The sequence below is a fragment of the Lonchura striata genome, chromosome 1A, assembly GCF_050655825.1.
Source record: "Lonchura striata isolate lonStrDom1 chromosome 1A, ASM5065582v1, whole genome shotgun sequence".
NCBI classification, from domain to species: domain Eukaryota; kingdom Metazoa; phylum Chordata; class Aves; order Passeriformes; family Estrildidae; genus Lonchura; species Lonchura striata.
Genome location: NC_140741.1, coordinates 52232735 through 52248895, shown reverse-complemented (window position 1 = coordinate 52248895; position 16161 = coordinate 52232735). Strand labels below are relative to the sequence as shown.

General features: G+C 35.1%; 1 protein-coding gene across 1 annotated transcript in view; it reads right to left on the bottom strand.

The window, feature by feature from the left end:
- Nucleotides 1-3189: 3189 nt before the first annotated feature.
- PTPRQ (protein tyrosine phosphatase receptor type Q) overlaps nt 3190-16161 on the bottom strand; it is a 128904-nt gene continuing 115932 nt past the window's right edge. Inside the window, exons 57-63 of the mRNA XM_085569150.1 lie at nt 15906-15982; nt 13374-13508; nt 13132-13257; nt 10827-10975; nt 8924-9059; nt 5746-5869; nt 3190-5458 (exon numbers count right to left, since the gene is read on the bottom strand). Coding sequence (XP_085425276.1) covers nt 5421-5458; nt 5746-5869; nt 8924-9059; nt 10827-10975; nt 13132-13257; nt 13374-13508; nt 15906-15982 — 785 coding nt within the window. The 3' untranslated portion in view covers nt 3190-5420. The remainder of the gene's footprint in view (nt 5459-5745; nt 5870-8923; nt 9060-10826; nt 10976-13131; nt 13258-13373; nt 13509-15905; nt 15983-16161) is intronic.

The window sequence follows — 16161 nt, the reverse complement described above, 5'->3', positions numbered from 1 at the left end:
GAAAAGGCACAGTTCTGTAACTGCTTTATGCTGGATTATGAGAAAGGGATTGACCATACAGGAATCAAATTAAAACTGAATTAATTTTATTTCATGAATGAATATTATTCCCAACCGGAGAACACATGCAGATAGAAGTCTGAGGGGAAGAGAGGGACATACAGATTTAATTAGTTTTATGCTTGTGTGTCCAAGAAAATATTCCTTGTCTATATACAGTCTGTCCATGTTCTACACTTGTGGTGTCAAAGTATTTGTTTCTATATTTAAGATTACTGAAAGAATTGACTAAATGGAGTCCTTTGTTCCTTAAATTAAGTTGAATCACAAAGGATGTTACCAGCTGTCATAAAAGATGTTATCTGCATTAGTGTTTCCAAGTAAACCAGGGACATTTTATGGTAAAGCTTATTTAAGTTCATTCCTGCATGGATGGCAAGAGTTCCCTGCACCATGTGTTACTCAGGTTGTTATATTGTCCCAAATATGCTCTGTGTGCTCCAGAACACACCCCCTGCTCAGCAGGCTTCATGGAATGCAACTGTGAATGGTACAGCTTTAGCTGCATATTAGGTTTCCAGTATCCAAGTATTCTTTTTATATCACTCAGAACTCCATCTCCTCCAAAATATTTTGGGAACATCCTTGTAAAACTTCCCCCAGCTCTCACAGTATTGACTGTAAGGAGTAGTGGAACAGTTTATATTCATGATTACAGTGGATAGCTGGGTGCAGCTGTCTTCCTACAAAAAGATCACCCTGGTAACACCAATCAACAAGCAGAGTAAGATGATCCAAATATATCTGGAACCTTCTAAATGTTGTCTTTCAACTGAAATACAGACTCACAACTTCATTGCAAGCTGCTTGAGGATGTGGGATCTATGAAATATGTTATACACTCAGTGGTGATTTATTTACGTAGAATCTGAGAAAGGGTCTATATGCTAAAGGAGCTGTGAGAAGAAAAAATTAAAATAGTAATTAGTTCAGCATTGTTTGGGAAAAGTTATCGGTAAAAGAGAATCTCCATGCAAAATATCAAATACTGAGTCCATCTTACTTGCTTCAGCTCACAATGAACAATGACCAGTACTGAAATTTATACCAGAATTTATTATAGCAGTAAGGGGAACTTCTGGATAGGAAATCAGCTTACCTTTACAATTGTATACAGAGAGGATGCTGCAAAGACGTGGCACTGGTAACACAGCTCAGCTCTGGAAGAACAGAAGTAGCTTTGCACTTGCGTGGTAGTCATAGCCACAGAGAGGACAGGGCAGAAAATGTATTGAAAAGGAGTCAGAGCAAAAACGTGGCTGATGTTTTTGCTGATGTCATCTGCAAATCAACTCATCTGATGACATCCATGATGTCATCTGGAAAGCAACTCATGGGAAAGGGACAGAGGGAAGATTTGCAGGAAAACCACTACACACCTATAAGACCACTACCTGCAGATCATGCCTGCAGTACTGGAATTCAGATGACCCATTTAATGCTTGCAATTCTTTCTGATATAGTCACATACAGATAAGAAACACAACATTAGAAAAGAGAAGAGAACAGGGAGAACAATGTTGGGTGGAATTGGTTTTTTTCAAAACCATAGAGTGGTGACACAACAGTCACAAAGAAAGGTTGAAACAGAGCATCACCCTTCAGCACGTTTTCTCTGACTCATTTCTTTAAAATCAAGACTTGTTCAGTGCTATGAGTCAATGGTTTCCAGTTACAGTCTACTGTATTCAGTGCACTGCAGCACTGAATGTGCACATAATTTAGTTATAAAACAACCCTGAATTCATTATTAGCATGTGTACATCCTCTAAACCACTCGCTAATGAAACACTTGTCATATGTCTTTAAAAAATTATTTTGGATCTATTTTTACTGTATATTTCCATGGACAGACAATCATCTTGTGTTATGCTTAACACATATGTAACCCTCTGAAACAGGTACTTCTCAAATTTTATTTTAACCTGCTGTCAAAACATTTTCAGAAAAAATCTCCCCTGTTCACAAACTTCACAGGGCTTATTACCCTGAATCTTAGCAAATTCATATCCATATTTGGTTGCTTTTCAATTTCTGTATGCAACCAAGAAAGCTCCCTGTCATGCTACCTTAGTATGAAATATGATTGACTCATTGTTCTTTGCTGATTTTCTTAGTAACTGCTTATGATTGTAGTCTATATTGCATCAGTATATAAATGGTACAATACAGATTAATTCACATTATTAATCTATCACATAATGTCAAGAAATTAAATTACTAAATATCTCCATATATGCAGAAAAATCACAGTTGAACTCGCAATTATTTTTATCAACTCTTCTAACAGTATAAAAAAGTTCTTTAAATTAAACATTAATTTAATGTCCTACTGTCTTTCTGTTAAGTTTGTGAACAGAACAAGTCAGTATTTTAAGGGTACTGACAGTAGCTTCTTGTAAGGATGTCCAGCAGAACTGGTTATAAATACTGCTTTTTCTTTGTATGGAGCTATACCAGTCTCTAGAAATTTCCCTGATAATTTAATACAGTGTGACCTAGTTTCAATAATCCTGTAGAATTTTTGATTTTTTCCACCAATTTTTATTCATTCTATTTCTAATTTTGGCAAAGTACACTCTTGCTATATTAGTAATGTCAAGAATTTGTAGAAAATTGAATGGTGACATTAAAAATGGTCCACTTCATACATACATATATATATATATATATATACATATATATATATATATATATATTCTTAAAATAGCAATTGACTCAAGCTCTGCTGTGCTGTCAGTAGCACCACCATAGGGAAGGGTCATTTCAAAAAGGAAGGAGGGATGGAAGACAAGAGACTAAGTGGAAATTCTTCCTTTATAACTGAACTGAGATCTGGAGGAATTTGATATATGGATGCTCCTGTATCTCTGTAAAGCATTGGCAGACATATAGTAAGGTTCAAACTACTGCTGTGTTTGTACTGAAAACCAGCACTTGTGGAGAATTGCTTGGAGATACTTCTTTTCCTGACCATGTACCCTAAGAGCTGTGGCCAGTTTATGCTGAATATTATCTTTTACCCTGGAGACAATAGAAAATGCATCAAGGTGGCATATATCAGATTGCTTATGTCAAACTGTACAGTAAAGTACTTGAATTACTTTTCTTAGAGAAAAAAGAGACACATTTTCTTTCAGGCAAGAGTTTACTGGATGCAGTGTAACCTACAGTGTAACCATAGGCAGGTCCCCTAAAGGAGTTTACAAAATCTTCACCATTAAGTACTTTATAAAAGCCAGAGAACATTTAAACACATTCAGGACTTCTGGAGTTCATCTCTGAGTTGCATAAGGCTTTAATTTTTCCTCTAGACAGTCCACCATTGTGGATATAAGACTATACAAGATTATGACTCTATAATGTCAATTTATCACAGTGCTCCCTGTACTGCTACCAAGTACAAACACAAATCATGAAAAACATCTGTAAGTCCCTATAAGCAATTTGTCAGAATACTTTAAAGTACATGTATAATAAATGAAGAACACATGTTTCATAGGAACCAAATGAAACTAGAGCTGCACCGAATGCTTTGCCAGAGACTTGAACAGCTGTGGACATCACCTCTCTCTCCCCCTATCAAGCTTTAAAAGGCATTGTTTTCTTTTTAGCCTGACAGGTGATGTTTACAATACCGTTGATCTTCCTAAAAGACAGATTGCCCAAATATCTCTGTAGAGCACTTCTACCTCCTTAAATGCTGTATTTTGATTTTCATTTTAGATATTTGGCACTTCCTGCAAATTTACAAAGGGTCTTCACTGTACCATCCTTGCCAGTTTCTAAAAACACCATAGTTTAGTTCTGAAAAAACACAAGGTCACCTTCTGCATAGCATTTTCTGTCTGGAAGCTACAGTGAAGAAATGGAAATTTTTGTTCATTGGTTATTCTGTTCAGAGTGTGTGCACACAAGAACAGCTCCTCACATACATATTTCAAGGTTCCAAAAAGTTTTGTCTGACTTCTCTGAGCTTGATGCCTCAACAAGATAGTTTTGATTTCTTGTGTTTAAGCACAATATAAGATGGCAGTTCCAGTCTCTTTGCCATTATATTTTGCATCTCATATTAAGGTCACAGCTCCATTGTTATTGGAATTATGATACATTTCTTTACCTGAGAAAAACTTAGCAATCAACCCTTCCACCCAATATCAATTGAATCTGTCACTTCCATGTAAAACCAGGGCACATAGTTTCATTATGTCTCTAGTCTTCCTAAGCTACTAATTTTTGCTTTTCTTCTCAGATACAAGCTTCCTGCTTCTCTCATTCCTGTTTCAGATTTATTTCCAATAATAAAAATTATCATCATCATCGGGAGTGGAAGATGTTTTCTTTTATTAAATCTCTAGATATTAACTCCCATAATTTTCAGTGTCTACAGTGATTTGCCAAACCTAAGTAAGGTGCAAAAAACTTTTTACTTGACTACCATGTTATAAAATACATTGATATTAAATTTTGAACAACCTTTCAAAATGTTAAATAGTGTTATATTCAAGAAAGGTGAATGAATTCTAAACAATCTATTACATAAGTCAATATAGCATTCATTTTAACAGAGAATAGATTTATAGTTTTACCTTGTTTTATCTGCTTGAAAAAGTAGCAGGAATGTAAAACACTTTTTTTTTTTCTGCACAGAACATATGCAATCATCATTATGTATTTAAAAAACCCAACCTGCTGATTATAAAATAGTTTAAATAGCCCCAAGTGTCCCTGAAGAGCTACTGTGTGCTGTGTAAAAGCTGAATAATCCTCTACATGTCAGAAGGTGACTCTTCAGCTGTTCAGGATCATGAGCTGATGTACTACCACTTGTAAAAAAAATATTCAAAACACAAGAACATACACTTAGGTAAAGATCATTGTGATGGTCTTGGAATTAATCTGCAAGAACTGATAACACTGAAGCCAATCTATCAAGAATGAGTAAAGAAACCTTAGCTTTTACTGAAATTCAAAACACACAGAACACAGCAAATTCACACCAAAGTAGGTTCAATAGAAATATTAATTTTTTACATCCTATTTGGCTCATTTTTCTTTTACAAAGATAGTCTGGAAAAAAGGAATGTGTTCAAATACACTTTAAATATATACTGAATGCACTATTTATATAACACCAGAAGTGCAGTCTGTGCAAAAGTACTCCAAACCATTATTGCTTGGTGTTCCGAATAAAATACTTAAAGTTATTTATGAAGGCACATTGATAGAAGAAAAGATGTCTCAATCATCTGTGTTTCGTTTAATCAACAAAATAGGGGAATTCACTTTGGCCCCTGTACTTAGAAAAATACTACTTGGATTTTCAAAATCTCCTTTTCTGTAATATTTACTCCTAATATTTACATGGTTGTTTCTTCCCATTCAAGCTCCACATCACCTGCAGAAGAAACAGATATATTAAATTAACCTACCCTTTAAATAAATAATAATTTATGGCAGATAATTATTTTTCACTGAATTTAAAAGATTTTGCATGGAAAATAGTGGGGAAAGCTTGTGCAATGACCATTATTGTGAGGGGAATAAAGAGCAGCAAAAGGCTACCTATTTATACTTTTGAAACAAAAAAAGGAAGTCAAAGGACTTTTTTGCTGCTTCTTAGTCTGGAAAAGTCACTGCACCTGCTGTGAAAAAATAATTTTGACACAGCCTGTATCTCCTTACCTTCCATGGCATCCAGAGAGTCCATCTTTTGCAGTGCTGAATAATTTACAAAACATAAGGGCTGACTACTTCCTTTGGTTGTCAACAGATCCAATACACATTGATGTAAAAATATATATTGTGCCTGCAATATTTGAATTTAAAGATGCTTGATTAGAAGAAAAATCTACTTGAAAAGCCAGAAACATTTAAATTTTTTTCTGTAACACGTAGAAAATCTCAAAGTAACTGCAGTTTAACTCAGCAATCTCAGTACTTCAGTGACCATGCCATATATGTCTGATCTGATTTCAATTATTATGAAACATAATGCTTTAAATTTGCCAAAACATATTAATCCTAAGATATATAAGTAAGATATATGAAATTAGACTAACCATTACTGAGATTAGTAGACTGCTCCACAATTTTCTGTGAATGTTCATTCTACGAAAAGCCATTTTGCCACAAGATGCAGACTGAAGAAACTGAACCACATGAATGTAATATCTAGATAAGAAAATTTTCCTCTTTCTACCATAGAGGAAACCAGCAGGGTGCACTCAAATGCAGAAGTTCAAGTAAATCTAAACCTATATGTTGTATATATTTGCTCCAATGCTAGGAGCAAATTAACCCAGTATTTTGAGTGATATTTCCCGAGCTGTAGCCTCATTTTTAACATATGATAGCACAAAGAGTGGGCAATTAAAGTTAATTTGATACTTTCAAGGACATAATGTCTGAAAAGAAGAAAACAAAATAAGGCAATGTAAGAATGAGATAAAAGAATGAAAACAGATAGAAATATAATAAATAGATTAAGCATATATTCACATAGGAGAAGTATTGTATATGGAGATGCAGAAAGTAAGCCAGGTACATTCAGATTGGAAGAGACCTCTTGAGATCACCTGGTGCAACTACTCTGCTCAAGTTGGGTTAGCTAGAACATTTTGCACCAGGACTTGTTGAGATGGATTTGGAATATCCACACCAAAATCATACTTACTCTTGACTTTTGAAATACGTAATTTTTTTCACTCAATAATTGCTATTTGTTTCAGAACTGCCATCAATTTGGAATTCAAATATCTCAGATGTATGAGAGAAATTTGCTTACATGGATAAGAGTTACTGTCACAGGTCTTAAATTTCAGAGGAGTTTAGATTGGTTATTCCAGTTCAGAATGCAGCCTCTGAAAGCTCTGTAATCTCTTGCACTCATACAGCTACTTCTGATGATGAAGCAATGAAAATATTTTTGGGTTTGCCAGGGGAGAGTGAAGCAGGCTAACTTGGCTATTTATGTGTAACTAGTTATTTTCTCAGTTAGAAACAATGAGTCTTAACTATTCTCATCCTCTGGTTACAGTAACAGATTGTGAGTCTGTTAGCAAAAGGAACATTATTTTGAAGCTATAAACAAGCAAAATACACGTCTGAGAGCAAGCAGCTTTTATTTATTTTACTCGTAGATCTCACACACAGTTTGACTGAGAGATTTCTATACTGAGTTCTGGGAAGGAATTGCTCCTCTCTTTTATATCTTCTATGCTGATCACATAAAATCTGATTAATAGGCAACTCAACAGTGTTTTATAACAGAACTCTCAGAACAGCTTGACTCTTGAATCTGCCATAAAACTTTACAAGATTGATTCCCTTTGGGCAAGTATTGTTGCTGATCCTACTTTTTCAGTCTTGCAAATATGAGCTAGAAATGACCTGGACAGAGAACATGCTATCTCAGAATTTTGCAGATAGCATACATATGGATACTTGATTTGTTAGGAAATCTGAACTCTGACATTATCATCTTGTATTGCATTTTGGCACACCTTTCCCTAGCCCCTGTCAAAACATTCAAATGAAGAGATACACAAAAATGATGCATATTTTAAAAACATACAATAATATTATCACATATCTCACTGTTTAAATATTTTTTTGGGGAGTGTTTCCATTAAATTGCCTTCCAGCCTTTGACTTATTTCTAGATGATTATACTTCTAGTCAAAAAAGTAAAACAAGAACCAAAACGTATTCCCAGAATTCATCATCACAAGAAAGTACTGGCAATTGTTTATCTGCATCAAAACTTCAAAAGGAAAATTTAGAGCACATGGTATCCAGACTGCACCTTACAAGACACATCATATCAGAATATCACCAGAAGGTCCCATAAAATCTTCTGAAGAAGGATGAACTGCTTCTGACAAACTTTTTATATATTCTGAAATACTTTTTATATATTCTGATGTGATAAGGAATAGTAGAATTTCATTCCAAATGGAACAAATCTCCTTACATTAAAATCAGTTTAAATTCATCAGTCATGTTGAAGTTCATTCTGAAAGTACTTGTCCATACTGAGAAGTTGGTAAGTCATGCTGTAGAATCAAAGGTTTCAGGCTGCCCTGGGTTAGATCTGGCCAGCAGGAGACTCATGCCAGAAGCTTTGCCCAAATAAAGCTGATTTCCATTTCACTGGGCATTTAGGATCAGCTTAAAATTCTTCTATTATTCCTTTACATATAGTCAGAATTCCAGATACAGCAAAAGGAAGTCTTCCTCACCAGCAGGTCATCACTGACTTATATCCATACAAAATAAATCTGCCAGAAATGTAGTTTTTTTAGACTCAAAACTCAGCATTGATTTTGAACAGTTTGAAATCTGTGATTAAATCCATATCCATATGTACTATTTTATTTAAAGCAATTGAAAAAGAATCAATTAATCAATAACGAGTTCAAGAGTAGATTAATATTTTAAAGTTTGGTGACTATGCCACATATGCATACATGAAAAAATACACTAATGTAGTAGTATATAAAGTAAATATAGTAAAGTAGTAAATAAAATCAAATTAAGTGGAGAATAAGTGAATCTATTTTTAGTATAACAATTTTTCTGCACCCAAAACTTGAAATAAACTTTCTTAGAGACTGAGAAATCATTATTTTAAAAATAAATAGCATTCTTTTCAGCACCTGTCAAGACTTTGCTGGCTAAGTGTACTTAGGTGGATACAGACACTATGCTTCCACAATGCTTGAAATAAATAAAAGCAGGGTTTGGTAGAAAATGTATTATACATCTGATTGTTATGAGTGTTTTCTAGTCTTGTTTTGTAGGTCACTTGAAGAGATGACTAGTTTTTCAACAACAGGAAATCAGAATAGATAAATCTTACCAGGTTTTGTACCATACACATCCTTTCACTTCTTAGCTCAGCTACAAGTCCATAGATATCCACAAAATCGTGGTCATTTACATGTTGGGTTAAATGATCAAGTGCAATATAAACACCTGTTCTTCCAACACCAGCACTGCAAACATGATAAACAATACAAAGCTTCTATGTTAATGCTTTCAGTATTTTCTTAGAATATTCTGAATAAATTGTTTATTGTGAAAAGAAAAACGTTTGAAGCAAAACTTAAATTTTTTTTTCAGTATTTACATGTTGTGAATTCCTTTCTGAATTGGATCAAGTGAAATCTGGATTTGAGCCATTTTCTATTTTTGATTTCACATTTTCATAAATTTTGATTTTTCATTTTCATCAGATAAATGAGATATTACTAATTTATATTTTCATGTGTCCCAAACCTTTTTGAGTGGGGAAAAAAGATTGTAAGGCTTTTCTGTGAGTTTTCTAGAGCTCATTAATTGAGAGCAAAAACAATCACAAGATTTTGTGAAATCACACTGGAATTCTGTAATATTTTTGGGATTTGAGACAAAATAACATGGGATCTAGCAAAAAAATGTAAAAGAAAATACTTTTGAAAGGAGGATGAGTATGCAAGACATGCTGGTAGGTAGTTTTATTTCATGGTCTTAGAATGAATAGGATCATTTCCAAATAAGTATCAGACTTCTCTGCTATTGGTGTAATAAATGCAGTGTATATTACTGTAGATAATAAAGAAATATGTAGAAGAACTCTTGAGCTTGCAATATCTAATGAGAAAAAAGTAATGAATGAGTTTTCTGGATATGAGAATACACAGTAATGCTTTATAACCATCAGGAATTTGAGCACAGGTGGAGTATCACACCCATGCTGGCTCCTATACATATCTCCCTTCTGAAAAAGAGAGTCCCCACAGAATATAAATGTTCTAAAAACATGAGCACCATGTTGTTCTCTCCTGTCATAATCTCTCTGGTCCTTGCAGTAGAGGGAAATGTTTATCAAAGACAACAATATTAAATAGCTAAGGTTTTACTACCCTTTGTGGGTGGCACCCATAGGATGCTGAGGGCAAATTAAAAGAACTCCCATGCATGATAAAATGGAAAAGATTTGTAGCATCAATGCCATCTTTTTTCCTTTCACTTATTTCCAGACTCACACCAAGTGAGAATGGGGCAAAGACTCAGTAGCAGACCTATGAGTTCAGACCCCTTTTAATGAGCTTGCCCACTCACTGAGTGGGAACACTGACCTGCACAAAATGCAGGTCACACTCATTGGTTTCTTTAAGACCTAGGCCTCCCCACACACTTACTCTTTCAAACAGAAGTTTAAGGGTGTTAATGAAACCAGTGGAAACTATGACAGCTGAACACCTCTAACCACCAGACCATTTATTTAAGAGCCTAAATATAGGTTTTAACTTTTACAGGCATCCAAGTTTGAAATCTGGCCTATGCAAACCCTTATTTCTATTTATCATTCTCTCTTCAAATAGTTTCTTCCTTATGATATGTGACATGTGCATTTTAAATATATTTTTAATACTTGCTTCTTAAGAAGAACACTAATTATCATAATATAACCAATACATATAATTTGCTATTCCTCTTCTTATGATTAAGGAGGAAAATGAAAAAAAAATCCAGCAGTACTTTATGGTAATTTTTGGAGCAATTATTTTCCCTGACATCACCTCAATGAACTTCCATAAAGAGAAGAACAGACACTGACATTTTACTTTCTGGAAAGGACTAGAACTGCAGTTCTAGGACTATGCTAGAACTGCATATCTGTGCACTCAGTCTCTGTGGTTGTTCTGGCAACTTCCCTGTGCATTATTATGGACTTGAGATTCAAAGCTACTGAACGATGACTTGGTGAATATACCCACCTGCAGTGAACCACCATTGGTGTGTTATCATGTGTTCGACTTGCACGGATAAGTTTTACAAAATGGATAATTGGTGCAGTAGTTTCAGGGACTCCATGTTCTGGCCAAGAAGTGAAGTTACACTGGCGCACCATCATGCAGTCTCCATGCTGAAAAATACATAGTAATGCAGTTTTTACAGAAGAAATGCTACAGAAGGTTCATGTAACCTTATCAGTAATTTCATGTAAAAAAATGAAGTTAGGATAGCATAATAATTATAAGATTACTGACATGAAGAGATAATTTGCTGCGCATAGAACTTCTGACACTTTTTTTGAGGGATGGCATCCAGTCTGTGTTTCAGGAAGTATTAGTGATTTCAATAGTGATTCTTCATTTGAATTAAGATGTCATATAATATGTATATCTATATATCTATAATTTGTAGATTGCAGGTTGAAGTTTCTATTGCTCATTTAGAAATTTAGTGAGCTGGGATGACAAATTTGTTCAGGAAAAAGCATGAAAAAACACTCTAAGTCTGATCTAATGTGGTAAAGGCAAACACACACACACTGGGTGAACAGAGATATATATTCTTTCATGTTCTTTCTGTCAGAGCAGCAGCAACAGTAACCTCAAAAAAGAGGTTATGATCTAATACTGAGATTACTTTTGAAGGACATAAAAATGAAAGAATAGGATAATGCCAAAGGCATGTCTACATCAATATGCTCTTTCCAACAGTAGTCAAGAAAAATTGTTAGGGAACATTATAAAACATGACAACAATGTAGCTGTAGTTCCCCAGAATATCCTTTCCATTCTTAATAGTTTGTGGCTTGTGAACTGCCTCAGTGAAAGACAGTAAATGGAAATTTAATAGTACTCATCAGTATTTTCTTCTACTAATTTATATAGATTTTTTGAATCCCTGTAAGTTTTTAGCCTTCACAATATCCTGCAGCAAGGAGTACCACAGTTTAATCAACTGTTGTGCAATGAACCAGTTTCTATTTATTCAAATTGCTTTTGAACAAATCACTTGCTTCTTTCATGTTGCAAGAAATACTGAACATCAGTGAACAATTATGTATAGCAACTACTTTGTAGTTGTACTATTATTTTTAAACTGATTAACACAAAAATGGAAGAGAAATTCACAATGGCAATGATTTGAGTTGTTTGCTTCACTATGCTTTTTATCTTCACTGGAAGATCATCACCATTCACCCTCTTGTGAATGGATGTACAGCCTTAAAACCAGCAATACAACACATTTAATGACATGCTTATAAAGGGCATAGCATTTTGTGCAGGGTAGTTTGGCTACAGTATATGAATCACCTAGTCAATTCAGATTATCTTCTTTTTAGCCTCACCCTGGTTAACACAAGTGACTTGGCATTTCACTATAATCCATTTTTATTCTAAATAGTCCTTTTTCCAGTCTTGTTTCTCTATGTTCTATTTTTAGCAGAAAAAAAAGGTTTATCTTCTCTCAATCATTTTTAAATGTTCAGTTCCCCTGTACTATGTGCACAACATATCCCTGTGGGGCGACTGCTGAGACCAGCCCCTACCTGCTGTGTGCCCTTTCTCATATGCACATGCCACAGGATAGTAATGCCTGCATTAGCATGGCCAATTTCAGGTCCTAGGATATGGCTGCACTACATACAACACAAATAAATTTTGGGATTGCCAAAGAAAGGTGACTTAATTTTGGATCTTTATTCCCAGATTGCTTTTTGAGCCCACCTGCTGTTTTGAGTCATCCAATGCATGGAAACTGTAGTTGTGGGTCATGACAAAGGTGCAGAGCTCTGCTGTACCCCTATTCCTCCTTCCCAGCACAAAGAGTAGGAGTAATACTGATGATTCTCATTCATATTGGGTGAATCTCCTGGGGGTGGAGGCCAGTGGCGGGTGGTACAATGCAAAACAGCTGCACCAGAGAATCTTGCCCTTTTATCTGAGAGGCATCCATTCAAAGGGATTTGTCTGATCCCAGAATGGTTAGAATTACTCCTTTCTAGAATAGACACCAATGTGTCCAAGTAGAAACTTCACCTCCCACCAGACCAGAAGTTCAGTAAGCTTAATAGGCCCTTGATAGCATATTGAGCTCTTTGTGACTAAAATTCTCAGGCAATAAAACATGAATGAAAATAAAACACCGGACAATCAGGCAGTACAATGCATATGCACTAAAAGATTAAAAGAAGAATATTGAGAGAGTAGTTGGGTGTGATATAGCATATCTGATGTTCTTTTGGGTGTTGGATGAATTTTTTTCTATCAACTTCCAGTGCTGGCTTACCCTTTCAATTTTTAGGTCTCTGATGGTCCAGTCTATTTGAGTATCTTCCATCAATTTAGTAATCACTATATCCCCAAACACAGTCACTGGTTTATTATCTTCTGGCCAGTACTGATGACATCTTATCTGCAGGGAGATGACTACTAATTAATTAACAATTATCATGTTATAATCTGGACAGAAACTACATACAGCATGTCCAATTATATCAAATACTTTTAATTGGTTCACTGGTAACTTACACGTCCTTTTTCAAAGCATTGTGTGAGCATCACAAGTGTTTTAGCTCTTGTCTCCCACACCATTCTCCAGAAATCACCCACTGTTCCTGGTAATGGTCCCTGAGTTGCAATAAACTCATTTGGACATAAGTAGCCCTGAGAAAGAGAAAATGTTTAATACACAATGGTTTGCAAGGAAATAAAAGCATTTGCATGTGCCTCATAGTTGTGCCTGTATCTGCCATGACTAAGGCTAAAACCTTGTCAGACATACTGAGCAAATTGGCAAATGCCTAAATAGTTGCTGCATGGCAAGCTGCCTTGGAAAACTAAGAAAGAAATGGATTTTTTTTGGTAGTCCAGTTATGAACCAATTATTCTACTAAAATATGAGAAGTGTCATGGTAATAGAAATGCATTTAGCAGAGATATTACAGGGTCATCAGGTCATCATAGTCCATTTAAAAGAATCTAAGCCTTCATATTATACTTACTGCAGATCCAGCTAGAGGCCACCAAAAACTAAATCAAGAGATGCCCAGCAGAGGAGAATCAAATAGTGCTAAGAAGCAGTAGAGCCAGGGAAACAAATAAGGAGCAGTCTGAGAGCCAGTGCAAGTAATACACACAGTAATGGCCTTGTTCTTTGGTGATTGTCTGAGATCTGCTGTAACCTGGGGCTGAAGCTCATTGAAATAAATGATCTCCAATTAAAGGTTTTCAAGAAACCTACTGAATGTGTTGACTTTTATTTTAGTGTTGGCTTTTGCTCCTTGGTTAATTTATAAATTGGTGTAAAACTCGGGAAGAAGGAAATTTCTTGAAAAAATCTATAGATGCTCTGAGTGCATCGTTTCACATGGATCTGGTTCCTCATAGAAAAGAAGTACACCTACAGGAACTATTATGTACTACAGAAAGTCTAAAATAACAACAATAGCAATAATAGCAATAAATTTATGCCACAGATCTAGCAGTTTATAATATCACAGAGTTCTGCTTATTGCTCAAAACAACAGACACAGTGGTTTATAGCACCACCAAAGCTTCTTGTTGGAATTATAGCCCTATAATTCACAGCTGCCTGTTACTTACTCCATGTATAATATAAAGAACAGGTGGCAGTGGGAAACTACGTTAATCCTCCTTAGTTTAAGAGCGAGGTGAGAAACTATAATTCAGGGATGCAAAGCTCACAGATCAGTCGCTTTAACCAATGAAAGCCAAAGTAGCAGCAGAATTCCCATTTGTTGAAACTATGTACAAGACTTCTCTTTTCCTTTCTTTACAAGTGTGCATATGTAAACAGGCCTAGCTAATCAGGTATGTAAATACACATACATATTGCATGTTTACAGCTATAAGCATTTATATATTTATATATCTACAAACATAGAAAGTGAGAGCAGATAAAGGGCAAAACTTTAGCCTTGAGAAACTGTAACACTGGAATTGTCTATTCACTGATGAATGGTCATCCCAAATGTATGCACACAAGCAAAACCTCAGCAGGGAACACTGTAGCTGGCATTTGCTGCAGCCTTTTGGAAGTTGCTGTTAGTGTTCTCTAAGACTCGGCCTGTCAGTGACAGGAAGGGTAAAGACTAGACCATGCTCCAAGATGCCTCTGCTTTCCTTCTCAGTCGTTCTGTGTAGTCCCAGCATCATGGGGCATGGTTCTTCCTATCTGCTAACTCTCACAACAAAGACATCGTGGGAATAAATACCATTTGCTCATAAGAGAGGAAGATTCTCTCAGCTGTACTGCTTATTCTCTGCAATGTCTTAGTTACCTGCAAACAACTATTTCTACTTTCCTTTGTGTCATCTGTTTTGACTACACTCTGCATGTCTTGCTACATGTTTGGAAAATATTTAATATAAATCAAATGTTGAACTCATGTGAGATCACTGCGAGAAGAGATTAGATGCATAACTATAATTCACACTTTGAACAGGACAAAAATAAGATTAAAATATAAATGAAGAACTTACTCAGAGCATACAATAAGAAAATGGGAAAGTCTGGGAAGAAAGATGAGGATGAAAAATATAGTGTTCCCTTTCCTCTTCAAGAAGCCTACTTTTATTTTCCTCCATCATAACTTTCACAGAATAAGAAGGAGCATCCCAAAACTGTTAGCCATTTCTATGAAAGTTTTCAGTTCAGTTATCTCTGCATTGTCCTATTAATATACAACAACTTTGACTCCTGAATCAAGAGACCAAATAACACCTATCTAAACAATTTACATCAGTGGGAGCTCCACTGTTGCCATTTACGAAAATGGTATACAAATGGTATATATATTACGAAAATTTATACAAAGCAACTTGCTGGACACAGTTTTAATTATTTTTGGAAATAATTTCTTAGCAATTAAAATGGCATATATATTTTTTTAACTTGCCATCTTTAGTACCACAGGAGTCACTTGAACAAAGTCATGGCAACAGTGGCTATAGTGAATGAAAGAAAAATTAGAATCCTGATTTTGTCACTCTTCTACCAGAAAACAAATACAGTAAAAATGTGAGAGACTTTCTACTTACAGACACATAGCTGGCATTAATATAATCAGATCCAGGAATACCAGCATCAGGCATCAGCTTTACTCTGTTGTTATTATCTATCATGGAAGTAAAGTCTAGTTAACTAAAATATTGGTTCAAAAACCATGATGCATGTAAAAAGTGTACCTGGAGTGCTAACAAATAAAAAATACTGTTATTAACAATAGCAATATTTAATGAGTAGAACACTAAATACAAAGGTAATTTAACCTTTTTTCATTACTTTATGGTCTTT